This window comes from Patagioenas fasciata, chromosome 20, assembly GCF_037038585.1.
Source record: "Patagioenas fasciata isolate bPatFas1 chromosome 20, bPatFas1.hap1, whole genome shotgun sequence".
Lineage (NCBI taxonomy): Eukaryota > Metazoa > Chordata > Aves > Columbiformes > Columbidae > Patagioenas > Patagioenas fasciata.
In genome coordinates, this window is record NC_092539.1 from 10,096,126 (window position 1) to 10,123,192 (window position 27,067).

Genomic DNA, 27,067 nt, shown 5'->3' on the forward strand with positions numbered 1-27,067 from the left:
ATATCACACAAAAATCCAGGGGTGCTTTTCTCTTTGTGGTTCAGGCTTGGTTAAGTTAGTCAAACGGGTTCAGCTTCCCTGTTTTTATAGGACGGAACTAATGCCAAGTGATCATCACCGTTCTGCAATGCTCTGGAAAGGCCTTTGCAGCCTGCAAATGGTGTCAGCAGCCAATTTGGCCCATTTTGGTTAATCTGAAACTCATATTCCTGGGATCTACTCAAACATAAAACTGTCAGATGAGGTAAAAGGCAATACGGATTTGCTTTAAAGGTTCTGGTTTTGAATCATTTTGTACGCTTTTATCAAACATTCCTATAAAGTGCACAAAAGACATGAGCAAGCCAGAAGCTGGAGTAATGGCATCTATATTTCTTCTTTGATTCTTTTATTCTTGCAAGCGCTTGAAAGCCTGCAGCAGTTTTTCAACAACAGTTATTGAGAAAAGGCTGACTTCAACCTATTCATTCTGAACATCTGGACAGAACCTAACAACAGTAATTAAAACCCACTAAATTGGTAACAATACCAAACTGCCAGAGATGGAATCCTGCCCCTCGTCCCACCCTTCTTTGTGGATTTCTGCTGGGTCAATGCAGCCTGCTCTTGAAAAGCCTTTTCTACGTGTCTCTTTCTGAAGTCTCTGTGAAGACAGAACAGCATCCAACTTTTCTGGTCACATGAGACTTGCTCTGGGATCTCTTTTACCACAAACCTCAGGAAAAGTAAAGACTCAGAGGTAATACAGTTGATAGAAGGTTTGGGGATTCTGTTCTTTTCAAATAAATTACATACAATAATCTGTAATATCTGCTTCCTTGTTTTAGAACGCATCCTTGTAAAATATTTTTAAAATAATGATTGAATTAACCCTCACAACATTCCTGTGAAGGGAAGCATTTGAATCCCCATGCTACAAATACAAGGACTGAAGATGAGTGTGATTGAGGGCCCAGCCCTAGGACACAAATACACAAAAAGACAGAAATAGGAGCCGGGTTTTCTGAGTCCTGAGTGCCTGTTCAAACCACAGCTACGCTCCCACTTTGGGAGCAAAAGCAAATGGCAAACAATTAGTCATCAGTTCCTTATTTGCAGTCACAACAGCTGCTGTGAAGTCGTAACGCGGGTTCCCAATATTGCTATTGCTAACACAAGTTTGCTTATCCTACAGGAAATGGGACTTCGTACAGCGCAGTAGAAACCTGGTGATAGTAGAACTGATCCACTCCAAAGCAGCAATTAGCAACACTCAGGAAAATCCATTACCCAACAGCAACCATGCCCAGACTGTCACCATTTAAACTGTCACATCACAGACTCTGTCTATACAGTCTTGGTTTGTCTGTCTTCTTCCTCTGAAACCCAACTTTTTTTTTCTTTGTTAAAGTTTATGTAGGCAAACACAGAAAGAAGAAGCATGGGACATTTCAGGAACTATTTTGAAACAGACTTCTGTGAGAAATGATCACGTAACACTGGATTGGTCTGAAGTGACTAATTGGTCTTTTGTATTTTAAGTTGTCAGGTTCTCCTTTCATGTCTTACCATTTCAGTTTTGTGGTATCTGTAGAAATGGCTTTGTGGCCAATTGGTTTTTTAGTTCCTTCTTTATATATTTTTTAAGTTCCTTCATCTGTTGTAAAATAGGTAGCCCAAGATCATGTTTTCACTGGCACTAATACAATCTCAAAAGTTCAAGTTAAACTTATTAATAGTATAAGAAAGTTTGGGCCAACAGTAATTCTGGTGTCAGTAGGCACAGATCAGCTGGGCTCTCTCTGCTGTGTTCCATTTCCCTGGAGGCAGGGGATGGCAGGACAAATGAACACCCCTGCCTGCCTCTCCGCAATCACTTCTGAGCACAGCCTTCAGTGGCATACAGAGGTGGCTCCAGTTGTCAGGGTCAGCGCTCAGCAGGACTCCTGTTACCCTGACCAAAGATAAAGCTGAGCTGCATTGGCTTTATTGGACTTATTCTGGAGATCACACTTGAACTCTGCTGTCCGATTCACTTCTGTAGCTTAATCCTCTACACTGCATTCAAGCTTCTGTGTGTTGTGTAGTGAGTAGCTTATATCTTAGCACCAAAAAGAAATTGTTACAGCAATAGAACTCTCTGCAAAATACCAGCATCAGCCTTTCAAAGACATGCAAGTTGTGTGGTTTTCCCGGTTGATATGACAACACACCATAGACCAAATGTTAAAAGTGGTGAAAGAATGTGTGAGTCAATCACCTTGCACAAAACAAGAAAAGAACATGAATAATGTTCATGAATATGACGAGAATAATGATTTACATTAAACGTATTTGTCTGACAGTTAAATATTTTTGTTTTGCTGTGTAGTGTTTATAAGTGCATTTCATATTATGCATTGTAATGTGTTTACCTTTGCTTGATACGAACATGATGCAGAACATCAAGTCAATAATTTATGAAAACAGAATCCATTTTGTAACAGTGTTAATACCTCTTTGTAATGTGTGTTCCTGGTTTAATGAAGTCTTACTAGTGCCCTGGCTACGCACAGTTCTACCAGATGGCAGAATAAAAACGGCAGATAGTTTCCAGCCCTCCTAAAATATTCTGTAAAATAATGTTCACATAAAACAAAAGGCTAACAGCAATCTTCTCCAGTTACACTGATGACAGAGGAGAAATATTGACCATTGGCTTCTATCATTAACCATGTCATTGTTACATTTCCAGGCACTTCCAGCGGCCACTGAAGGCATTGTTGACAGCATAGAAATGGTTTTTGTAGAGAGCCAGGCCAGGGCGGCACTGTCTCGGTACAGTGCGTCTCTCAAGAACACAACAGTTCTCTGATTACATGATGTAGAGAGAGAATGAAAAACAACAGCCGTCTGTGGCCTGCCTGCCTGTCTCAGATTTACCACAACTCACTTGTAGTATCTGCATAAAAATGCAGGGAGGTAGAAATTTCTGAGTAATGTTGAAAATATATTACTAGCCATCAGATGTGTTACCGTATACAATGTTTCACAAAAAATGGTTAACAGTAAATTGATTCTAAGGATCACATTCCTTTCTAGATCTTCAACGGAACCATGGGAGGAATGAATCTGCTTTGTGTGATCTATATCAAGTACTCGAGCCATAAAGTCCATGTCTTGACTTGAATATATTTCACGAGATGGAGATAAAGCCAGGAAAAACTACTAACGAGAGAGGAGAACAAACCTCAGCATATCTTAACACAAGGTATGTTAAATGCATGAAGGAAACGTGGAGAAGGATGAGTTGGGGAGAAGCTGTGGGCCCAGTTCAGAGACAAACTGTGTATGGCCCTGCAAAGAGGCATCGACCCCATGTGCGCTCACAACCCAAGCGCCACAGACACGGCCTCGCGGGGCCTCCCGCAGTGTGAGAGCCACGGCCTCCCAGTGCTTACTGTGCCTTCATCGCCCAGTTTTGGGTGGACAATCACGTCTCCGGCACTGCCGCCTCTCGCAGGGCCACAGCCGCGGAGCCTCGAAATGAAGTGACACTTTGTTCGGTGGGCTCAAAGTGCCATGTTCCTTGGGGAGCGCAGGGCAGGCCCAGGTGGCCAGCGTGGAGGAGGATGAGCAGCGGGCTGGGGGGCACCGAGCCTCCCCCACATTTGCGGTGCCCGTTCCCTCGGCCGGGCCCCGGGATGGCGCCGTGTCACCTGCCTCACAGCCTGCCTGCTGTGGGCAAGAACGGGAGCGAAGGAACAACCGCGGGGGTTGGAGCCCCCCGGTGGGCACAGCTCGGGGCGGGCCGGGCGGGCTGAGGTAACGCGCCTGTAACAAGATGGTGGCTCTCGGGCCCGGGCGCTGGGGCGGTCACGGGCCGGACCGGCATCGCCTCGGGCTTCTCCGCCACAGGCCCCGGCCCCGGCCCGGGCCCCGCCGGCCGCTACCGGCAGCCGCGCCCCCTGGCGGCGGGCGGCGGGGCTGTGGCGGCGGGAGCCGCCCCCGGGGCTGCCCGTCCCGCCCGGCCCTGCCCTGCCCGGCCCTGCCCGGCCCCGCTCCCGGCAGCTGCTTCTGTCCTGCGAGCGCCAGCACAGGTAGGGCTGGGCGTCCCGCGGGGGTGCGGGGACGGGCCGCAGGGAGCTCGCCGGGCTGAGGGGGCCGTGAGGGGGAGTCCCCTCCCCGCGACCCCTCCGGCTGCCCGGGCTGAGGGAAAAGCCGCGAGATCCGGGGCGGGGGTCCGGCGGGGGGCGGCCGTGGCCCCGGGGCTGTCAGCCCCTCGGCGGAGGGCGGCGGGTCCCGGCCCGGTGCGTTCCCCGCGGCACCGGTGTCCGGGACTCCCGGCGGCACAGACGCCCCGGGCTGCGCGGTGTCCCCGTGTGACAGTCACCGCGCTCGGCTGGGGCGTTAACGGTGACGGACCCCGGGAAGGACGGGCGAGACCCCGGAGAGCGGCTGGGCTGGGCCGGGGGTCACCCGGGGGTGCGGGGCCTGGGCAGCCCCCACTCCCACCCGAATTAGGGCGAAAATAGTGAAACAGTGCAAGTCCCTCACTGGATGGGAACAATGGGAGTTTTGTTTGTTTTGTTCTTTGCCTGGGGGAAGAATGTTTGAAAGCTCTATTTGAATAGAAATTCAAAAAATGTAGACACTTAAAACGTATTTAAAATGTTTCCTAGGAAGAGTGTTTTAAAAAAAAAAAGTTATGGGGATGACTTGTTTCAAGGAGGCCTCATTAGTAAGTAGATCCTCTTTGAATAAAACTGCTTTGAATGTTTTTTTGCTTTGGGATGTAAAAAATCCGACTTTGCTAACAAGGATGATACTAGCATTGTTTCCCCTTAAGTCTCTTATTTTTCTTACTGATCGTTACAATTTCCATTTTCCACTACCAGCTTTCTGCATGATGCAAGTTTATCAGCAAAGAAACTCCCTCTGCTGGGGTACGGCATGGCTGGGCTGGGGTGTCCTGCTCCCGAGTCAAAGGGGGTGGGGGTTCCTCTCATCCTTCAGGTTTCTCCGGCTATTTTACAGGATACCGTGTAACATCCCTTTGGGCAAACGAAGCGAAATAGAATCATAGAATGTCCTGAGTCAGAAAGGACCCACAGGTGTCACACAACCTTTGCTGTTTCAACCGGTTTCTCTCATCTTGCTCATGAGATAGTTTATTCCGTAGCCCAGACTACAGAGAGGTGAGAGATCTGAGTTTAACCCATAGCACTAGCAGAGGGAAGCAGCAGGCAGCCTCGTTCAACATCTGTTCAGCAGGGTGGCTGCTGCTGGCACTGCCGCCTCCCTGGCTGCCCATCCCGACCTGCGAGATGCGGTTTCAGGCTCTGCTGTGGTTTCAGGCTCTGCTGTGGTTTCAGGCTCTGGAGGGGACTCAGCTGTTCACGTCTGGAGCAGATAACGAGAATGCTGTCCTCTGCACTTATGCACCAGCCGTGGGTGTCAGCGTCAGCTTATCAGTGCCATTGATGGGCCCTGTTGCAGGACTGGCTTTCTGGAGTGGTGAGAAGTCCAGCTCTGGGGATTTCACTAGAATTCATCATGAAGACAGGGCAAGAATTGCAGTTACACCTCATGGGTGACATAGGTGGATGGTGAACTCCTTAAAAGTTGAGGGTTTCCATACAGGGATGGATTTTTCAGTGGTTATTTGAGTGTTTAGATGACAGTTGGTTTTAGTGAGAGCTGGGTACCCGCGGTGTCCCGAGGAGAAAGTCTCCTGGCTTCCTCCAGCTGGATGAAATTCCAGCGCTGTGGGGAAAACACTGGGGAAATGGAACCAGCCATCAGTCTTTGGCTGCTTCTGAATATCTAAACGGTGACAAAGCAAAAATGCTACTGCTCGCTCCAGCTTTGATTTTACAGGCACGAATCCAACCTATTTGTGAATTTGTTCCTTTCACCACCAAAGCTGGGATGTGCGATAGTGTTCCACAATCCAGTTTCATGGTTCTGATAAAGTTACCGAGGGGGATTGCTGCCAGCTCCGGCTGAAACACTGCCTGCCTGGCATGTTCCCTTACAAGGCTGTTTTTGTAGATACTTTATATATATACTTTTGTGAGTGCTTCAGTCCCTTGCTGTGTTCGTGGTGTGGTCAGCAGTGGCACCGGGTGCTGCTTCTGTAGAACAGGTAAGAGCTTTCCTGCAGGACAAGGAGCAGCAGCTGTTTTCAGTGCCTTATACTGAGCCAATGTTTTCCCCAACCCCAAGTTTAGATAAAATAACATTTTGTTGTAGTTTGGGTGTTTTACAGAGTCCTGGTGGGAACTAAACCATTCTTAAAATAGCACTGTGACGTATTTTATTACTCAGGATTTATATAAGCTTTCAACTTGCTTCACAAATACAAGCTTTCCATTTTAACTCCAGTCGCAGACATCAGGGTTGCTACCGAGTAGCATGTGTGGGAAAGAGGATGCTGGACAGGAATGTGCAGCTTCACAAACCAGACACTTCCCAGTTTTGCTTGGGAATCCTGTGACCAAAATAAAGGGGTTTTTGAAGTGATCATGTTGCAGGTTGGTTGCAGTAAAGCAGAACATGGTTAAACACAGATACAAAGTAGCTTGGGCACAATAACTAACTACTGTATAGGAAGAAACAGCTGCTCTTGTGTTTTGTTTGCTTTCATAGCGCTTAGAAATTGCCATGCGAATAATTGAGTTCTGAATATGGCTCTGCCTGGTTGCTATCAAATGCTTTTCATGAAAATTCTGATATGGCAGTTTGCCAGGAACAGGTTGTGTATTATTTCTGTCGATTAGTGGTGGTCTGATTCTCCAAACCAGGTATATGATATCCCTTCTAAAAATTTAAACTGGAGAGAAAATTGTAGATATTGTTATTTTATATGTCCACTTGTTATCTCTTTTGAATCCTTTTAGACTCAAGACTCAAAAGATGTCTTGTGGCTTTCAAAGCTCACTGTGGTTTTACATTCAGAAGAAAACCTCAATTTTTCTTCTGTTTTGGTGCAGCTTATTGCTTTGTGTACCTCTGTCATGATTTGTTCTGCTTCTCACAGCATTAGTTCGAGTCCTTGTCTTTTCAGTCTCTTAATCATTAATTAATCACTTCAGACACTAAGAAGACTGAGGGAATTGGAAAGAAATGTACCGGATGATTAATTATTTTCCATAAAAGCAATCAACTTGCTGGAGTTCTCAGCTGCAAGCCATGCTGGGACTGCTTTTCCTGTATCGGACACAAGCTCCCTAGGTGGGGATAGTGCACAGCTATTGCGCCTGGAGCCGGGGTTTGGTGGTTTGCGAAGTATTTTTGTGCAGGAAGCTCCACAAAACAATGATAGTATGAAAAGCAACCCAGTGGGAGAGCGCTCGGGGCGCAGGAGCAGGGAACCTGTCACTCTGGTACATCGGTGTCTGTCTCTGACCGCAGCTCACTGCCGATGTTTAGATAAAGGAAGAGAATGCAATAATGCGTGGGCAGTTTTTCTCGGGTCTATCCTGGTGACTTTCGGCAGTCAAGAACTGTCGTGATTAGGGATTTCCTGAACCGAAGGTTAAATTCAGATTATTTTCTTTTTAAGGAAGGAGAATGAAAGTGACTGAACTGGCTGGAGGGAGTGTCTGTGCACGCTTCATACGCACCAGCCCTGGGTTTCAGGGGATGTGCTTCTGCCTCATCTCTGCTTCCCAAGAAGTCACAGATGTTGGCAAATTTCCAATATTTACACTACATCCTACAGTCTCCAGCTCCCTGATAACAAAATCACATTGATTGCCAGAGCAGATTCATCAGGCTCTCATTAGCTGTTTGGCACCCTGCTAGGTGATGCTTTTTTTTGGTGATGTGTTCATACCCTCCAGATACAGCTTCGCTGCTGCTTGCCTGAGCGTAGCAGCAAATGCTTCTCTTGCATAAGCGCGGGTCCTGCTACATCCACCATGGCACGAAGTTGCTCTGGGTATGTAATTTGCTGATCCACGTGTGTATCCAGGGCACTGGAAAAGAGCTGCCTGGTGATATCACTGTTAAATCCCAGCACAGGTGAAATCAGATCAGACAGTGTTCGTAAGATGGCAACTTTCAGTACTTCACAGCTGCTCGGTGAAGGAAAACCTGGCCAGAAAGGTTAGGGAAGGAAGTAGCAGCCTTTAAGAGTGAGCTTTAGACTCTCAGCAGGATTGCCAGGTATTTATCTCTGATTATCCGTTGATGATGCATTTGCAAGGTTAAATAGAGCTCTGACATTAGTGGAGTTAAATGGAGCTCTACAGCTTTTTCCTGGGGTGCTTTGCAGTGCTTGGCAACCTGAAAATGCCAGCCTGGAGCAGCCGTGCTGGTCACTGAGGAGTGCGGCGGTGCCACTGACACTCCAGTGGCTGATTTGGTTCGTATTCTGGGGATTGCTGCCCGTTCACGCTTCCCTCTGGAGAATCACCTTTATTTTAGTTTGGCTGTTTGTTTTTCCACACTTTGAGGTGGACTGGGACCTGGTGAGTAACTGCATCCTCGGTTAGGATACGCAAACCAGGTTATCAGGTTTTTTAGATCAAAATTTGGGATGTGATGGTGAGCGGGTAGAAGAGTTAGATGGTGTGGACCCTGAAGATTATTTTTTTCCTTTTCCCCATTTCAAAGTGTTCTTTTCTGACTACAGGTTGAGGTTTTAGTCTTTCCCTTCCTCTTCTCCTCTCTTGTCCCTCATTCACCTCCCACTGCGAACCTGAAGAGCTGGAGCTGATCTCAGCTGATGTCCCAGCACCATTGGGAGAGGGGGAAACAACTGTTTGTCCGTGTTAGGAGCTAGTCAGTCCGTGGGATGCCATCCAAAAGCAAACCTTAAACATATGTTATTTACTGAATGTTTCCACACACAGTAAAAATACAGCTACAATTCAAAACAGCGTCTTTAAAACACTGGAGGAAATGAATCATCCCGGGACCTTTCAGGATGGATGGGGCTGCTGCGATGAGAGCTGTCACCATAAGGACTTTCCCTTCTTCCAGGCTGCCTGCTTTCAGAATGCTTGTGGTTCCTCAACACCCCGAATATTGCTAAAAATACAATAAAACCACTCTGCTAATCACCAGAGGGAGAGCTGCGAGCACTGTGAGGAGGCAGGGAGTATTTGGGCAGGTCTGTTTATAGCATTGCCCTCTTGTGGCTGTGCCCAGCGCCAGGCGCTCCTGCTGCTGGGCCCAGAAATAGACCTGGTGAGAAGTTCTGCCTACTCAAGCCAGAGCCATTAATGCAGAGGCCACACCTGTGTGCGGTAGGAGAGCTGATAGCAAAATGGAAAGGGGAACTCTAATAACTTGGCGTGTCTCCACATTGATCTAACCAGAAGTGGGTGTTTGTGTCCTGTCTCCTCCCAGTGTTCCTGGCAGGAGGGCGGTGGAGCCGTGCAGACGCTGCCTGCACTGGTGTGTGCTGGGGCAGGCCTGGAGATGGCAGCGGTAGCTCTGTCTGGTTTGCCTGGCAGCAGGTAAATCCAGGTACCAAAAACCTGCAGGGGCTGGAACTCTCAGCTGTGCCCCGTGTTCTGATCATTGGCCCTGGTCTAGAAGAAGCACTTTGGTTTTGAATGTATATTAAGTGAACTAATTTCTGTTAATTCTGAGTTTGGAGGTTTTTGAGCTGCAAAGATGAGTTCTTTATGGAGCTGGTGTGGGAGGAGCTCAGAGCGCAGCCACCCCAGCTCCTGCTGCAGCACAGCCAGCCCAGCCACGGGCTTGTGTGGGACTCGGCCCAGCGTGGCAGAAGACAAAATTTCATCTATGTGCTTTTTATTCACAAATCTTATATACTCAACCCTAATATTTGCACATACTTAGGCTTGTTGTACGTGTAGCAGTGGCTTATTGTAGGTCCGTTCGCCTGGGTGCCTGTGATGCTGTGCTTGCAGTGCAAGGCCATGTTTCATGCTTTCTTTTTGGACTCGGTTTAGACCATCTCTTCTGCTTTCCAGCCCTTCTTCTGCAGGAATAATATATTACTCTGTTCTTCTTTGGATTATGGATAATGGATTGAACAGGCTCCTGTACTACAGAGGAATGTATTGGCTAGTTCTCAGGGGAAAAAGGGTTGGCACAAAGTTGCAGATCATTTCCCCTGCACGCAGTCAGGACCTGGTGACGGGAGGAAGAACATCTGTGTCATTTCCCCGGCTGACCACAGGCATGTCTTCACTGCCTCCATCCTGCGCTCTGGCTGTCACCACCGCATCTCCCTGTGGGACAGAATATGGGGAGGCAGTCAGGTTTTAACGTACTGGGTTATGTCTTACGGGTTACATAAGCACCCCTTTAAGACATTTTCAGCACTGAACAATGATTTTTGTTTGAGTATAATTCAGGATTCATTTTGCTCATGACTCAATGACAGCAGTCGGTGGTTTCTGCTGATCCATACTTATCTATGCTGTGTGTATTTAGGTGTATGATTCAGCTCACACGTATGCTGCTAAGGCAGGGCCTTTAAACACTTGATTGTATCAGCTGATTTTCTCTGGGTGTGTTTCAGATGGGAGATCTGGATACCCTCCAAAAGTTTCTCCCATGTAAGTAATAATCTTCCCCACTCGCATCACTGCAGCTGAGATGAAACGCAGGCTTTTGTGTTGGAGTTTTCAGCGTTGGTGCTTTGGGTTGAACCCTCTGTGTTTACTAAGTGGATCATATTCAAAAGGTGGAGAGACCAAAATAGAGCTGACATGACTCATAATGCAAACAAACAGCTGGAAAAAGTGAACAATACTCATCTGGGTGTTCCAATTTGCTAAAGTGGTTTAGTAGGAATTTTAACTTATGAATGCAAAAACCTGCTTGCCAGTTGTACAGATAATGCTGTACTGTGTGTCCAGGACTGTTGATCTGAGTTCATCTGGAATCGGATGCGTGTTTTAAATGAAGGGCCGATGCCAGTTTGAGGGTTTTGGATTTGCGGCTGGCTGTGTCTGTGGAGATGCAGCTGCTGGTGATGCCATTAACTGTGCTGCTCCCCGGAGAGAACTGGAATAGGTGATGGAGTCGCCATGGCTGGGGCAGGAGGAGGAGGCTCCTCCATGGCAATCTGCTCTGGTCCCACATCAGCTTTGTTTGCTGGCTGCTTCAAGGGACGGAAGGAAAGGGCTTGTTTTTAGTTTTATGTGTATATGAATTTAGGGCTGTCTGGAGATGGGAAACTCATCTATGCAATCTATTATTTTAGGTATTTTTCAATGCATATCACCCTGGCAACAAACTCAAATCCCACTAGATTTATTTTCAGTGGTTTACTGAAGAGTTACTCGTAATCCATACCGTTTTGGCAAAAGGCTATAAGGAATAGACAAGTATTTCTGTTTCCGCTGTTCACTGTCATCAGCTGTTAATCCTGGGCTGAACTATCGTCTTCTCTTCTTTATGCACCATCGTGTCTTGAGCTTTTTATTGTCGGAACTTCGACGATTCTGAAGAGTTCACTCACGATCTTTGTAAATTCATCAGGAGTTGTAATGAGTCTGCAAAGAATCAGAAGAAAAAGAAAAGGCTGTGTGGGTAGTCAGAAAGTGCAGATTCTCTTAAAAGTGTAGAAATAGTGAAATTCGAAACAAGGCAATAACTTGCTTTGTGGTATGTTTGATCTCTTCAGCGGCGTTATTTCAGACAGTGCTCCGGGGGAGGCAGCTCCTGCTTTACTGGCGCAAGTACAACCGGCTGACTTTGTTGGGATCGATCATTCTGGTAGGAATTGCGGCTTTGCCGCTTGCAAAACACGGTGTCCTACGGTTTTCCTGTTGTTGCAGCAGAAGTGCGATAGTGATTGACTTCTTCTGGTGCTTGATAGGGAAGGTCTGGAATGATGTCTGACAGCAGAGTCTTTCTTTCCCTGATTAACTATATTATTATTTATTTGGTGCAGTCCATATTCTCCAGGGAATTTTTGGCAAATAAATAGAAGGAAAGAGAGAATCAGCTGGGTGGAAATGCAACTGTTTGCCCCCAAGGTATGATAAGGATTGCTGCACAAGAAGCATTTTTGCAGCATGAATGTTGTGTGCATCCCGACTCCGCTAAGATTTACTGTTCTATCCATATTTTTGAATTTCAGTCAGTATTTGCAAGCTGTTTTGATGATTTGTAAGTATTCTCCGTTAAAAAAACACACAGCCCTTGCCATCTAGCAATGCAGAAATTGTTCCAGAAGTAAGCAGCAGGTGTTTTAGATACTGTGTGGTGTAATGTTATGTTGGCTGCAGAGCCTCCTGTGTGGGCTTTGTTTATGCAGCAAGTTCAGACAAATGGACTGAACCGTGAGCTGGAGGCCGGAGCTGCCAGTGAGAGCAGCCACCTGCTGCTGGGCCCCGGGCAGCTCAGGCCTGGCCGTGTTTGGGGGTCTGTACATGAGTGAACTGCCACAAATTCACTGTGCCTCCAAAAATAAAAGTTATGCTCATTTTGCTCTTGTAAGTCGCCACTTAGTGAATAAAAACTGCAAGGAGAGCAAACTAGTGAACAGTGGTTTTTCAAATGTGAGGGTGATGGAGTTACCCCTCTGAAAGGAAAACAAGCCTCCTCACCCCTACAAACAGCGTCTCTTTTACATCAGGATACTGTTAATTTAGCGATCGAACCTCTGGGTCACTCAGTTTCACATAACGAGCATAAATGGAAGTACTTAGGGAGAGAGGTAAAGAGAACTGTTGATTACAAGTTGCAGGGTGGGAATAAGAAAAGTGTTTTGGGTTGGATAGCAGGAGGCAGAAGTGCTGAGCCCCGGAGCAGAGGTGCTGGGAGCCCGGAGACGATGCGCAGCGGGACAGGGACGTAAACAGGAGCATCGCCCTGGCATTATTTCTATAGCCTGGGCCCCATTGTATGGCGTTCTCTGCTAGGCCTGTAGCGATGGTGTTAACTGCACATCTGGATACCATAAGAAGTTGTTGTCTTCCTCTGTTTGCTGAAGCCGTTGGACTTCTTTTCGAAGTTCTTGTTTTTGTCACTGCGCAGCCAAGTGTCGATTAGAGGATCCATCTGCACCGAAATCCTATATTCCAAGCCCTTTCCTTGTTTTCCTTAAATAACTTTCCTTTGCATAAGATGTTGGCTCTGCCTCGCACCCTTTCTGTGACTAACGGGACAGTTTTATTAACATCAGCTTGAAATGTGCTGTTTTCCCATGTTTCCAGCAGGACATCCTTTTCGGCAGGATCCCGGGAATCTCATCTGGCAAATCAAACATCCAGAGCACACACTGCTGTGGTTTGATTTAGCAATGCAACATTTGCTGACAGCAGTGATAAACCATACCAGCTGTTGGAGAACGTTACACTTATTCCCTTCTGACATGCTTCTGATGAGTTTTTACCGAAGAACACTAGAATACACAATTGATTCATTGGAACTCTTTCCCTCTTTTGCCTGTGTTTACATTTTGTGACCAATTGGCAACGCAAGTTTGGACTGAGGGCAAAACTTATAAAATGCCGAGTTAATTACAAGACCAACTAAATTGTTTTTGCAAAATATAAATGCTTATGAGCACATATCTGCAGATTAGAATATACTCTACAGCAGGATGCTAACTAAGATTATCGCAGGTCTTTTCGCTCTCAGACTGGGAAGCTGGGCAAAGCGTGGCACTAAACAGGTATTTATTAATGAAAAGTCCCCAGTATTTTTCCATTTGGAGGGATGCATCTTTTTCTAACGTTATGCAACCCAGCCCTGGTTGGGTACGGTGCAGCTGCACAGACCTTTCCCAGCCGCCTTCTCGGCGTCCGCTCCAGCATTTGTTTCACTGGGTCTCAGGCCTCTGACGCTCTGAACTTCCTGCACAGAGATCAGAACCACCAGCGAGGCTCAGATGTTGTTTTTATTGTCTATTTCAGCTTCACAATTTCCAGGGAAATTTTCAAAGCCGCATTAACTAAATCGGAGTTTGCCGAGGTGACATTTCCAAACAAAACGCATCAGCTTGGACAACAGAGGAGCCGTGTTGTGATGAGGGAAACAGCCTTGCTGGTCCTCTGCGTCTCATCAACTCCCCATTTATTTGCAGTTTTCAGCTGACAAAGTGTTGCCTCTGCTGCTGATCTTTCTTAATTTCTTCCTTTCTTATTGGCCTTGTGAGTAAATATTTGGCTGGTTGGAACGCGGTTCCGCCGTGGGCTGTAATGGATAGCATATTGTCCTGATTTATTGCCTGCTGGGATTAAGGGTCTGTCAAAGGCTGAAGGAATCTCTCAGACTTCCAAGAGCTGTTTGCACAAGCCCGTTCCGCCCCTGGGTTTCAGAGGGGGTGGGTGTTTGTCCCTGATAAAAGGTTGGCCCGGGCGGTTCATCTTCACCGGCAGCGGAGGAGCCGGAGCAGCGGGGACTCCTGCAGCCTCCGCAGGGGAAGGAGAAGCCGTTTGCTGGTAGAAATGGGCAAGCACGCCCTTGGTTGTCTTTTTCTCGCCCTTTTTTGCACAATGGCTCTGAGGCTGGACAGTGTCAGCTCCATGTCTGCTGCAGGGCTCGGCTATGTTGTCACAGCAGCTGTTGTGCTTTCAGCTGTGGTAAGTGATTAACATCACAATTAAGCATTGAAAAACCTCAGTTTTTCAATTATAAGAGTTACACTCTCTTTTAACTCTTTCTGAGGAGTTTGTCCAATTTTATAGTGGGAATTTGGGAGAAACTAAGTCAGGCTGACTGGAATAATAATGTTAAAATGCCTTGTTTTCCATCCTTGTTTGAGATCTGATTTCGGTTTAGGAATCACTTTGGTAGCCAACTTGCTGATTTGCTTTCTAGTTTGTAACATTCTGTATTTCTGCCTTGAAAGCTGAGTGCATTGTACTTCTGTCCATCACCTGCTGTGAACCATCTTCTTTGTCAATATACTGGATGCTTCTAATGTAACATTTTAATCTTTTCTTCCCTCTTACCTGATAGCACTCAAAGGCATGCTGTAATATGCAGACCAACTTCCTTTGCCAATGTGACAGAAATGTTTTATTTCAGTATTATCCAAGTGAATAATTTTGTACTATTGTTACAGAAAAGCGTTCATTATGTTTTTGAAAAAGAATGGATTGCATGTTGTTAATACATTGCATTAGTAGGACAATACATGTATTAAACCCAAATTGCGATGTCCTTGGGACAGGATGTTGTGTTTATCACTGTAATTCCTATAAGGGAACAGTTACACTGAAGTAACGTCAAAACAGAAGAGATATAAGAAGCCTGTTGATTTTCTAACTCTTTGATGCTATTCACAACATTTTCAGAAAGAGCAGGATAAGATAACACAGGTTTTAGGAAAACTGTAAGTAAAGTTTGTGCAAGATGTGCAACACGAGTAGTTAAAACGAGGTTTATTTCCTACAGTCTTGAATGTTGTGCAGCATTTATAGAAAAGAATAGTCAACAAGTGGATTAGTCCTTCACTTATGTGCCGTATTGAAAAGCTATACATTAGCAAAGAAAATATGTAGAGTAAAATCAGAGAGGTAGATGAATAACAGAAAAGAGAGTCTAAGAAAGAGTAAATCAGGACTAAGCCATGGAGCAGAGTCGATTGGAAGTGAAAATTAGCAGTGATCAACTGAGAGACGTTCCTCCCCCACTTTTTGTTTTTCCTTCAAAATTCAGTGCAACAGAAGAAAGGAAACTTGCCACTTGCTGCCTGGAACAGTAGTTAAGAGATCAGATGGAATGTATGTAATCGTGTGCTTCTTTGTACTATGTGTATTGACCCTCAGCCTCTGTCTGTCCCCCAGCCGGTCAGCATGGTGGAACACGCCGAGTTTGCCAAGGCTGGGAAGGAACCCGGCCTGCAGATCTGGAGGATTGAGAAATTTGATTTGGTACCAGTGCCAAAAAACCTGTATGGAGACTTCTTCACGGGAGATTCCTATCTGGTGCTGAACACCATCAAGCAGCGGAACGGGAACCTCCAGTACGACCTGCACTTCTGGCTGGGTGAGTGTGCTGGGAGCGCCCGCTGAACCCGGAGCCCAGAGCCAGCCCTGGGCCTCCCCCCGCAGGAATCAGCAGGACAGGCAGTACAGCGGGACCGCAGGTTTGGGTGCATATGGTGTTACCTTAAATATTTGAAACGGTTTCTGCAACAGTGAGTACAGCCGTCTCTGTACCTAGAAATACCACTTTTTGATCGAGATGGCAGAATAAGTCCCCGTTCTCCAGGAGCTCACAGAGAAGACAAGATCTCAGATGAAAGGGGCGGCTGTAATTCTTTCTGTTTGAAAGGACAGAGGTCAATTGTTATCCGGATTCAATCAGTGGGATTTTCCCCAAAGTTCAGATCTAACTGGCCTTCTGCAGTAAATGTCACAGAGTAACGTGGCAAGGCTTTCTCCATGTCTTGCAAAACCGAGACTCTCTGACAATATCATAGTTAAAGCATAGTTAAATACTTCCATGGTGGCTTGTCATATCTGCCATCTAGCAGTGGGTTTTCCACACCAAAATGCTCCAGAGAGGCAAACTGGTGTGGAACTGGCGCCTCACTGGTGTCTACGGCCTTCAGAAAGCTTGATAATGTGTCCCTGCAGATTCCCTGGCTGTGTGTTTGCTGCCGACCTTCCTGAAAACTAAACTTCCCAGCAATCTGCGCAGTTCAGTTTAGAGGCAGAAACCCTGCATTCCCTCCAAGTTGTTGCCTTTTCGTTTCTTAGGAGATGAAAGCTCTCAGGATGAGCGCGGGGCCGCTGCCATATTCACCGTCCAGATGGATGATTACCTTCACGGGAAGGCTGTTCAGCATCGTGAAGTGCAAGGCCACGAGTCCTCAACTTTCCTGGGGTACTTCAAATCCGGCATCAAGTACAAGGTAGGTGATGACCGGGTCTTTATACTACCAGGCTGAATCAAGTTTGCACGCAATGGCGTCCTGCCCACTGCCCAGTTCTCAGGAGAATGGGAATTGCCCTTTTTCCAGTTGCTTAAAAACCATCCTCAGCCAGATGTTTTCAATGAGTCGGAACTGACAGGGCAGAGAACAGCAGATCCCAGTGGGAGAGCTTTGGCTGAATTAGTGATACACAAGCAAAGCCCCAGGAAATCTTAGGAATCGAGATTTTGTTTTTCTTTGAGAAGCAGAGGAAAGAACAGTCCCAAGATGTCTGGAATGAATTGAAGAAACATCAATCTGAGCTAATGGAAAACACCTACCCAGTAGATTTAATTTCTCCGCACTTACATAACAAAGTTTGACCTTCCCGATCTCCTTTTCGGTGCTTAGCCCACCTCTTCAGCATATGTAACGTTTTGGTAAAGTAGATGAATAGTAGTGGGAGTTATTCTTCCATGCCATTGCAGCAAAGTGGAATAGAACTAAAAACATAAACTCAAGAACAGTTATGTTTGTTAGGAATCTGATGGCACAAGAAAAGAGATATCAGGTCAAATGCCTGCAAAGTGCTTACATTTCCTTGTGTTTGAGACTTCCCTTGTATTTCTGTTTTGCTTATTTCCCACTCATGAGTCCTGTTCTCTACATTGATAAGTGATTCCAAATATCTCATTATCTGCAGAGAAGGTGAATCCTGAGGTTGGGATGATTTCCAGTAGGCAGTACATATAATACACATGGAAATATGCTCTTCACCCCACTAGTCCTGTTAAATTCTGTTAATACCTCAACTTACTGTGAACTTATTCAAATTTTGAGATCTCCAACTATGTTATATCAGTGCCCCTTAGACACTGTGGGAATGGATAGCTGGGATGTATCGACAGGTATTTGCTATACAAACACCCGGCCTGGGCAAACCAGCGCTCTCTGCAGGCTGCTGCTGACCCCCGCTCCCGTGAGACGCAAAAACTCACCAACAGCAAATCAGGAGGGTTTTCGTGTTTTCTGAAGTAGCAGCATGAGCATGAATTGTTGTTCCCTTGTTTTCCCTTAGGCTGGTGGTGTGGCTTCTGGCTTCAAACATGTGGTTCCCAATGAAGTGACCGTGCAGAGGCTTCTGCAGGTCAAAGGCAGGAGAACAGTCCGAGCGACGGAGGTCCCTGTGACCTGGGAGAGCTTCAACACAGGGGACTGTTTCATCCTTGACCTGGGCAGTGTAAGTACCATGTAAAAGACAGGTTTAGCAGACTTTCAGGGGCTGGAAATGTCTGATTATTCCACCTAAAGAGTTTTTTCCCCACTCTGTTGAAGCTACATCAAGTGTTGAGTGTTCTAAAACACTGTTTAGCCAGCCTAACGTCTTCCAGTCCCAGCCGCACTGGCAGCTCGTCGAGAGAGGGGGTTGTCCCGCTCTGACTTCTGCACGGTCTTCCTCTTTTTCTGCAGAACATCTATCAGTGGTGTGGCTCCAACAGCAACCGCCAAGAACGGCTGAAGGCCACTGTGCTGGCCAAGGGCATTCGGGACAACGAGCGGAATGGTCGCGCCAGGGTCTACGTCTCGGAGGAAGGAGCAGAGCGGGAGGAAATGCTTCAGGTTATTCGCTTTGTCCATTGGTCTGTGCTGGAGGGGGAAGGGTGGTACGTGGAAGGATGGGTAGACAGGCTCAGTATTGTGTGTGTTATTAGATATGAAGTTTTAGTGGTATAAATACTCAATTTAATGCAGACTTGGTCTTTTGCATTACTGGGGCGTCAGAGTATATTTTCACTGTTGTTGATCTAGAAGTTTCTTCTAATTATTCTTGTGGTTGGAGCATCTGGGGAACAGAGATCCTCTTGGATTAGCTGGTCATGTTTTTTCTCTCTCTCACAGGTCCTGGGACCAAAGCCCAGTTTGCCACCAGGAGCTTCCGATGACACCAAAACTGACACCACCAACAGAAGGCTGGCTAAGCTCTATAAGGTAACAAGAAGCAGATGGACACTGACGAATAACCTCGTGGAGAATGGAGTGATGTTTGCACAACCAGCTGGAGCTGGAATAGCAGAGAGGAGCTGAGCCCTGCTCTGTCTCGCTCTGCTCTTAGCTTTTCATGAAGTTTTATGTATGAACCTTGGTTGCTTACACTGCATACCCACAAACTTTCTGTTGTCTTTATCACCACTTTTGAGTGCAGTGAGACTTTCCAGAAGTTTTTGAGGGAAAGGCAGAGAGTGACATGAATGGAGATAAAAGGGAATTTCCTTTGTGTCGTCAGGCGTTGTGTTAGGAAGATGACAGGAAATAACTAGAAATAGTGAGCCTGAGAACCAGGATCTACCCCTTTCTATATCCAGTGAGCATAATGAAGCGATGAAGGTACCATTTGCCATCAGCTAGTGTAAGAGTAGAAGAATGTCCAAGGCTTTTTGGGAGGAATTGTCTCTACAGCAGTCTCTGGTGATGATGTGGTGAATAACTGCCAAGATGGTTTGTAGTGTGTATCTTTATCCATTAGTAAGTACAGGAACTCAAGACTATTAAACCCACTTGATAAAGGGAGGCCTGTTCACAGTTACCAAGACTGTTCCCTCCAGTTCTTGAATGTGGCTGGTTTGCTGTAGAAGATATTTCTTGGCTGCTGGTGCACCAAGGATATTTACCATTCTGGCTCAATTTTTCTGTGGTCCCAGCAGTATCTGCTTTGCTACCAGCACTTGAAATCTTAAGAGTGTTATGTTTTTGTCATGCTGTTGCTGTGTCAAAGGTATTCTGTTTGAAAAACAATAGTGCCTGAAGCAGCCAATGCATTCAAATTTATTTCCCTTCCCCTCCCTGACTTTTGGACTGTCGCCATGAAGCTGGAGGGGGACAGATGATGCCTTATCTGATCTCCACGCTGTTATCGCAGGTCTCCAACGGGGCCGGGAACATGGCGGTGTCACTGGTGGCAGATGAGAACCCCTTCTCCCAGGCAGCCCTGGGTACAGATGACTGCTTCATCCTGGACCATGGCACAGACGGAAAGATCTTTGTTTGGAAAGGTACCGTAGAGATGCAGGAGGAGCTGGGCCCTTCTACTGTGGAAGTAGCTGGGGCAGTTCCTTCCCTGGGTGTGCAGAACTTTTTAAAAGTTGACCTCTTTTCTCTCTGTTTTCATTAAAGGCAAGAGTGCCAACTCTGAAGAGAAGAAGGCAGCACTGAAAACAGCTTCTGAGTTTATTGATAAGATGGGTTATCCTAAACATACCCAGGTAAGGATGTGCAGCACATTTAGGGCCAATCCCCAGACCCATTCAGGGTTCCTTTCTGCCACACAGGCCACTAAATCCCCAGAGCACAGCTCGTGTGGATTGTCACTGGCAGTCAAGTAGCTCCTGCTCTGGGTGATCTGCTCTTCTACAGCGTTGCTCCTGGACTAACACTCTCCTTACAGTAGCATTTACCCCAACACAACTAGTATTTAACATTTCTTTCTCTCAGATACATTTTTACGTTTTCCATGACCTTCTCTAAAGAGTAAAAAAGAGAAGGTGTAGATAAACCTGCCCTTCTTGTTCCTAGGAGATGATTCTAAAGGCTTGGCTTCCCTTCAGCTTTTCTCAGAACTCACCTGAGACTTACTCTGCATCCCACAGCATGTTGAGACCAGTATGGTTGGTTGAGTAGTGTGGACTTTCCAGGTGTAGTTACACAGAGGCTTAAAGATTGTATAACATTGACTTGAAAGAAACAGAGCACTTCAAACTAGTAGTCACAAGCAGCAAACAGATAGTTTGTCCTGTGTCTTTGTTCCTGGAAAAGATCTGCCTGGTGTGGTAATACCTGGAGGTGCTACCGATCGCTGTGTCTCTGATTGCGGTGTCGGTGAGCCCTGCCGTTGCTCTCAGTACCGACCGCATTCTGGCACCGAGTGCTGTGCGGCTGTGATCTCAGAGTCGTACCGGGCAGCTCTGTCCGGATGCAGCCAGGGCTCTCCTGGAGCAAGGAGCAGCCCGAGCTGGAGCCGTGTGGGATGGGGACGTGGCTGCTCCTGTTGAACTGGCTCATTCGTTTCAGGTCCAAGTTCTCCCGGAGAGTGGTGAGACACCTTTGTTTAAGCAATTCTTCAAGAACTGGCGGGACAGGGACCAGACAGAAGGACTGGGCCAGGCTTACGTTTCTGGTCACGTTGCCAAGATCGAGAAGGTGCCTTTCGATGCCGCCACCCTGCACAGCTCCAAGGCCATGGCTGCCCAGCACGGCATGGAGGACGATGGTTCTGGCAGGAAACAGGTGAGTGGTGTCAGAATCCCTTTGGGAAGGTTTCCAGAATTCTCTTTGCTGCTTGATGGCATTCCTGCAAGAGCAGCCAGGCAAACGGAGGCCTGAGAGTCATCAGCGCTGTGGTTTTGTTAGCGCTGGGTTCTCAGTGTGTTCCCAGCAGGTGGGGCTGCGGGACCGCGAGCTCCGGAGGCTGAACTGGGGAAGAACATGGAGCAGGAGCTCTGTCAGGAAAGTGCTGATTCTGCTGTCGCGTTGAACTCAGAATGTTCCTGCTCCTCTCATTTTCTAGATTTGGAGAATAGAAGGCTCAGAGAAAGTGCCAGTGGATCCTTCAACATATGGCCAGTTCTATGGAGGGGACAGCTATATTATCTTGTACAATTACCAGCATGCTGGAAAACAGGGACAGATTATTTACACTTGGTAAGAAACTTCCTAATGCCAGTTGGGAAATGCTGTGGGGCTATGTGGGGCTGAGAGTGCACTTCTCCAAAAATGTATCACTGCTGGCTGCTACTTACAGAGGATCCTTGGGGGATAACATTTCACCCTGGCTAACCTTCCCTTGCGAACAAAACAATACCAGAGGTCTGGAATGTTTTATTTGAAGTGGAAAAGTGGGAGGAATTACTGTGCTTGTATTTTTTTCCCCTACTAGTACTTATTCCCTTCTTTGGATGAAGCTCTAGTTCTCTTTACAGAGTTCCTACATCTTTTGAGACGGCTGTAACTACCTTTTGACACTCTGCCACCTCGGTTGGTGGCGTCTCACTGTTACAGTTCCCAGGCGGTGGCAGCCTCACAGCGCTCCTGTTCCTGCGGGTCAGCGAGCAGAGGACACAGACGAGCCGTCCAGCTGGAAGCAGAAAGGATGCAGTCTGTGTCGGGCTGCATGCGTAGCTCCTGATAACAGTACCACAGGCGTGTTTTGAAACTAGCTGCTAGAAAGATAATGGGAGATAGGCATGAAGATACTAAAGAATCTGTGCTTGTTATCTAGAAAATCTTCTTATCTCCCTCTGTAATCACTGCATTACAACACAGGATAATGAATTTCTGCTTCATGTTGAATGAAAAGCTGCAGGGGTTTGGTAGCAGAGGTTTTTCTTACCTCTTTTTGACCTCTGTAAGGTGTGTGTGCGGGTTTTAGGAAAAGGGCTGAAAATAAAACTCAAGCTTTGCCTTGTCTTTCAGGCAAGGTGCCGATTCAACTCAGGATGAAATTGCGACCTCTGCATTCCTCACAGTCCAGCTGGATGAGGAGCTGGGAGGCAGCCCTGTGCAGGTAAAAACCCAAACACAGCCACCCAACCAGCAAAAACCAGCACTGTGCAAGCAAATTATATAAATATATGCATGTATATATATATAATGTGTATGTTATATGATACAACTGGCAGTGGAGAAACCCAGTCACATAGCAGCAGCCTCCAGCACAGTGCAGGCGTTATGGAGGCTCATGTGCCTGACCTACACTCCAGCTGTTACACAGGAAAGTTTTACAAGTGACTTGTATGAGACAGGAGGTTTTTTGTGGCTGTTACTTGTTACCTCCGTGCCAGGGGATCACTCACCAGGTAAAACGAAATGGCCATTGTGAGAGCACAGGTCTGGTTTTGTGAGGGATGGAATAGCTGAGCTCCAGCGACCAGTTGAGTGCTCTAGGAATATTCCAGCTGGAAAGATGGTTGTAAAGGCTGTTTCTGGTGTATCTTGTGCAGGAGCCTAAAACTGACAGCGAGTTTCTTTTTCTCTAGAAACGAGTGGTGCAGGGAAAAGAGCCGCCTCATCTGATGAGTATGTTTGGTGGAAAGCCCTTGATTGTTTACAAGGGGGGAACGTCTAGGGAAGGAGGGCAGACGGCACCCGCGGAAACGCGGCTGTTCCAGGTCCGGTCCAGCACCTCGGGAGCTACCAGAGCCGTGGAGGTACGTGGAGACTCAGCTGCTGTGGGGGATGCACAGACCGATGGGAACGTGATCCGGTGGAACAGAACAAGGGCCAAAATGAGCTTTCTGATGTAAACAGGAACACACCTTGCAAACCTTACAAGCTATTACATGATTCCTCTTTTCGCATGGATAAGTAGTGATAATAATTATTTTCTAATTAGTTTATAAATATCACCTTGAATACATTAAAGCCATTTTCTCTGGAGTCCCCACTAGATGTTGCATCCTGTATACTACGATGCTTTTCCAACTGTTGAAAACCTTTAGGATCTGGCCATTGTGGCTTGTTCTGAGCCCATGTGACAACAATGCTGAAGACAGAAAGTGCTGAATGCCCTGTATGCAAATAGAACTCGTGCCAGGACATCGGTTAAGAGCCCCACTCCTTTGAAAGAACATGCACACAAAAAAGACCATGTGCAACAAGAAAAGGGAGACTAAATCCTACAGGGGAGGCAAGAGCGCTGTTCAATATCTGCAGCAAGTTCCTAAGGCTCTAGCTTCAAGATGGCACGTCCTTGTTGACACAGAGGAAATGCCATTAATGATTGATCAGCCTCAGCTGCAGAGATACTGCTCTGCAGTGGCTCCCCCAGGAAGTCCTTAGAGCTCCCGTCACAACCATACAGACTGGCACAATGACAGCTCAGAGCTTTCGTGCCATAGGTCAGATGTATCTGTAGATTACGCACAGAAACTATTTATTCTTCTCACATGATTCGGTCTAACTCATGACTCAGATACAAGCGAATATACAACATATTTTATAGCCTGAGATGCTTGTGTGGAATCTTTTTTACAGTTCATTCAACAATAGGTACTGATTTTTATTTTGAAATAATGGGCTCTGTGTACAGGACAGTTACGGCTGACACTGGCAGTGTTGTTCTTTTTCAGCTGGATCCTGCTGCCAGTCAGCTGAACTCCAATGATGCCTTTGTCCTGAAAACTCCCTCCGCTGCTTACCTTTGGGTCGGCCAAGGAGCCAGCGATGCGGAGAAATCAGGAGCACAAGAGCTGCTGAAGATACTGGGAGTTAGCCCCGTGCAGGTTGCTGAGGGCAGAGAGCCAGGTGAGGGGGGCGCAGTGGAGACCGTGATCGTTTCTGTGTAGCTGCACGTTCCCAGGAATTATTTTGCAGATATTTTCTTTTGTCTCCCAGAACAAGGAAATGTGAACATGGGCACAGAGGGGCTTCTCCAAAGTATCTTCCTTATGTTTAACAGCTCACTCATGTCTGTAGGCCTTTGGGACTTTGTGCCATAGAAGAGTGCTTCAAGTCCTACCCCAACCACACTGCTACTGTGGTTTCTGTGAATAATTGAAGCATTGGTATCTTTTCCTTTTTTTTTCCAGCTAATTTCTGGGCAGCTTTGGGTGGAAAAGCTCCTTACCGTACCTCTCCCCGGCTGAAGGACAAGAAGATGGATGCTCACCCGCCTCGTCTTTTTGCATGCTCCAACAAGAGCGGCCGCTTCATGGTGAGTATCTAAGGAGACAGTCGATTAACTCAACATCCATCTGGCAAAGCTGGGAGAAACTCAGTCCCAGTCTGCTCTGAGCCAACCAAGAGGCCGTTACACTTTACCTTCCTTCGCGACGTTGCCTCCAGGAGCACCAGCAGGGTTTCTCTGCAAAGACAGCAGCTGGTTCTGTTGCGCTGTGTGTCAGCGCAGCAACTTTCTGAAGCATCAAACTGGTCCTCCCCTGGTTAACAACTCGCATTTGGACTCCTCAAATTTTAACTCATGAATCTTTCAAGTAACAAGAGGCAGCGTTACAAGTCCTGGGCATGGGTGAAAGATGGTTTCTCTACAGAGACTGATTTTTGTGTCCTGTGTCACTTTTGTGACGTAGCCCAAGTTGCACAGTCACGTACCACGCCAAAGTCTTTCTTAATGCTGACAAGAGGTGAAACTAGAGCCTGTGCGAACTGGATTTCTCCTGTAAAGGTAAAATGGTGTTTGAATTATGTGCTCATCTGAACCTTATGTTTTCCAGATTGAAGAAGTTCCTGGAGATCTGACTCAGGATGACCTTGCTACAGATGATGTTATGCTCCTCGATACCTGGGACCAGGTATGTCACATTTACCTAGTGAAGCGAGGAGCAAAGAATATGCACTAATTGGCCCTGGTTTGAGACCCAAATTACAATGGCTGGGAGAGTTGTTGTGTGTAGAGTCCATTTATCTTCAGGCCCGAGCACAAATCACCTCACTAGCGACACCAAAGAGAACTTAACCCAGAACTTGACAACAGAGTTGGTGTCCTGCTGCTCTTCTTAGTTTAAGGACTGAAGAAAACAGGTGGTTTTGTATCGCATGCGCTCCCCCAATCTGTAAACTTCTCAAGGGCAGCATCCTCATCCCGGCTGGAGAGGCCTGTGAACCTTTGTTAGGATTCAGCAGTTTAAGATACTGACACATTTTCTGTTATTTTTCAGTATCAGATTACACATAAATCAACCAAAAGGCAACTGAAGAGATTAATTTTGTATGTTTTATGCAAAAATGTTCAAAGATCTGCTTTTTCCTGATGTTAAGCTAGTGTATAACTTGTTCAGGGATCTATAATTTATGTAGATAAAACACAGTTAAAAAGCCTCGTGTTATCTACCAATAGCTCTGGTCATGCAGGTCAGCAATGCAGGCACTCCAACGTGAATATGTTGTCCTGTGTCATGCTCTGTTCACTGAGACTTTATCTAAATTATCCTCTTCCATAAAGAGATTGATTGTTGCAGAAATTCTATGACATAATTCATATGGTTTCTCTTATCTTTAGGTCTTTGTATGGATTGGGAAAGATGCCCAAGAAGAAGAAAAGACTGAGGCTTTGAAATCAGGTAATGTCACATTTTCCTCTCTGAACTAACCATTTATTTTCCCACTATCTGATCATAAGGCAGGCTGTTTAATATACTGAGAACCATACCTTAATCACTGCATAAAACTCAGTGTTGGGATGAGTCAGGGAGGTCACATCTCTCAAGAAAAGGAGCATCCCCAAGATCAGCATGAAGAGGTGTCAGGTCCAGACACACGGCGCTCAACCCCAACACTGAAATATTACCCTGGTGTGGGTAAATGGGTGAAGCTGCCACTGTATTTCTACAAACAAGTGCCAGTCTTCTAACAGGTGTAGACAAAACCAGAGTAAAATTTTATCTCGAGCATCAATTTAGCTACAATTAGCTGTTTCAGCTCTTGCACCACATGAGATTTCCGTCTACTTGTGCGTTTTCAGCTAAACGGTACATTGAAACGGATCCGGCCAGCCGCGATAAGAGGACTCCGGTCACGGTCGTTAAGCAGGGCTTCGAGCCACCAACCTTCTCCGGCTGGTTCCTGGGCTGGGACGATGACTACTGGGCTGTGGATCCTCTACAGAGAGCAATGGCAGATGTGGATGTCTAAGTAACGAGGTTTTTCTTGTTTTCAAATGGAGCAAGTTTAGTGCCTTCAATGCCTTCAAGAGCTACTTCCTCCTGTAGGATGCGTGTTAACAAGGCAATGATGTTAATAGCCAATTAGCTGTGCAATAATTACCGAAAACAATCATGACCAGTCATTGACCCTACTCCTTGCTTTGATTATATTTAATACAATAAAGCTTGTATGGAACATGTGAAGAACAGAAACCATGGGTTTGTTATGAAGAAAACATTAAACCGAACCTGTAGAATCCCACATTTGAACTTGCTTGAAACAAATACACCTTAGAAAACTAAACTGTCTTTGGGTCATCTTTTGCGTGTGCACTGCTTACTAAATGGTTACAGACATTAATTTCGGGGTTTTGGGATTGTCTTACGTTCCCCTCACCAGAATTATGAGCATTTAATACCCTGATAAATTAACAGGATTCTACTCTATCGGAAAGTCACTCCTGAGTAAACAGCACGTGTTTTTATTGAGGATGAGAGCAAAAAGTGCTCCTGGTGTCAACAAGAACTCCCCGGGTGCCCATCTACAGCAGCAACACCTTCCCCAAGGCTCAGCCTCAAGCTGTGCGGTTACTGTTTCGCACTTCAAGTAATGCGAATTACTACGTCTTTTTTAACCATATTTCTACCC

The 27,067-nt window shown here is 46.4% G+C and overlaps 1 protein-coding gene across 3 annotated transcripts; it reads left to right on the plus strand.

The window, feature by feature from the left end:
* Positions 1 to 3,939: 3,939 nt before the first annotated feature.
* GSN (gelsolin) lies at positions 3,940 to 26,722 on the plus strand. Of its 3 annotated transcripts, XM_065853688.2 has the most exons (18): positions 4,024 to 4,058; positions 4,641 to 4,699; positions 15,693 to 15,894; positions 16,611 to 16,765; positions 17,844 to 18,005; positions 18,236 to 18,385; positions 18,665 to 18,754; positions 19,683 to 19,815; positions 19,937 to 20,025; positions 20,831 to 21,046; positions 21,327 to 21,460; positions 22,232 to 22,322; positions 22,795 to 22,965; positions 23,887 to 24,061; positions 24,346 to 24,470; positions 24,991 to 25,068; positions 25,776 to 25,836; positions 26,238 to 26,722. In XM_065853688.2, the coding sequence occupies exons 2-18, from the start codon at positions 4,667 to 4,669 to the stop codon at positions 26,405 to 26,407; spliced, it is 2,235 nt and encodes a 744-aa protein (XP_065709760.1). In that variant the 5' UTR covers positions 4,024 to 4,058; positions 4,641 to 4,666; the 3' UTR covers positions 26,408 to 26,722. The 3 variants fall into 3 exon arrangements, with proteins under 3 accessions (XP_065709762.1, XP_065709760.1, XP_065709759.1); XM_065853690.2 differs by lacking the exon at positions 4,641 to 4,699 and having other exon boundaries at positions 3,940 to 4,058; XM_065853687.2 differs by lacking the exons at positions 4,024 to 4,058; positions 4,641 to 4,699 and adding an exon at positions 14,260 to 14,483.
* Positions 26,723 to 27,067: the final 345 nt, after the last annotated feature.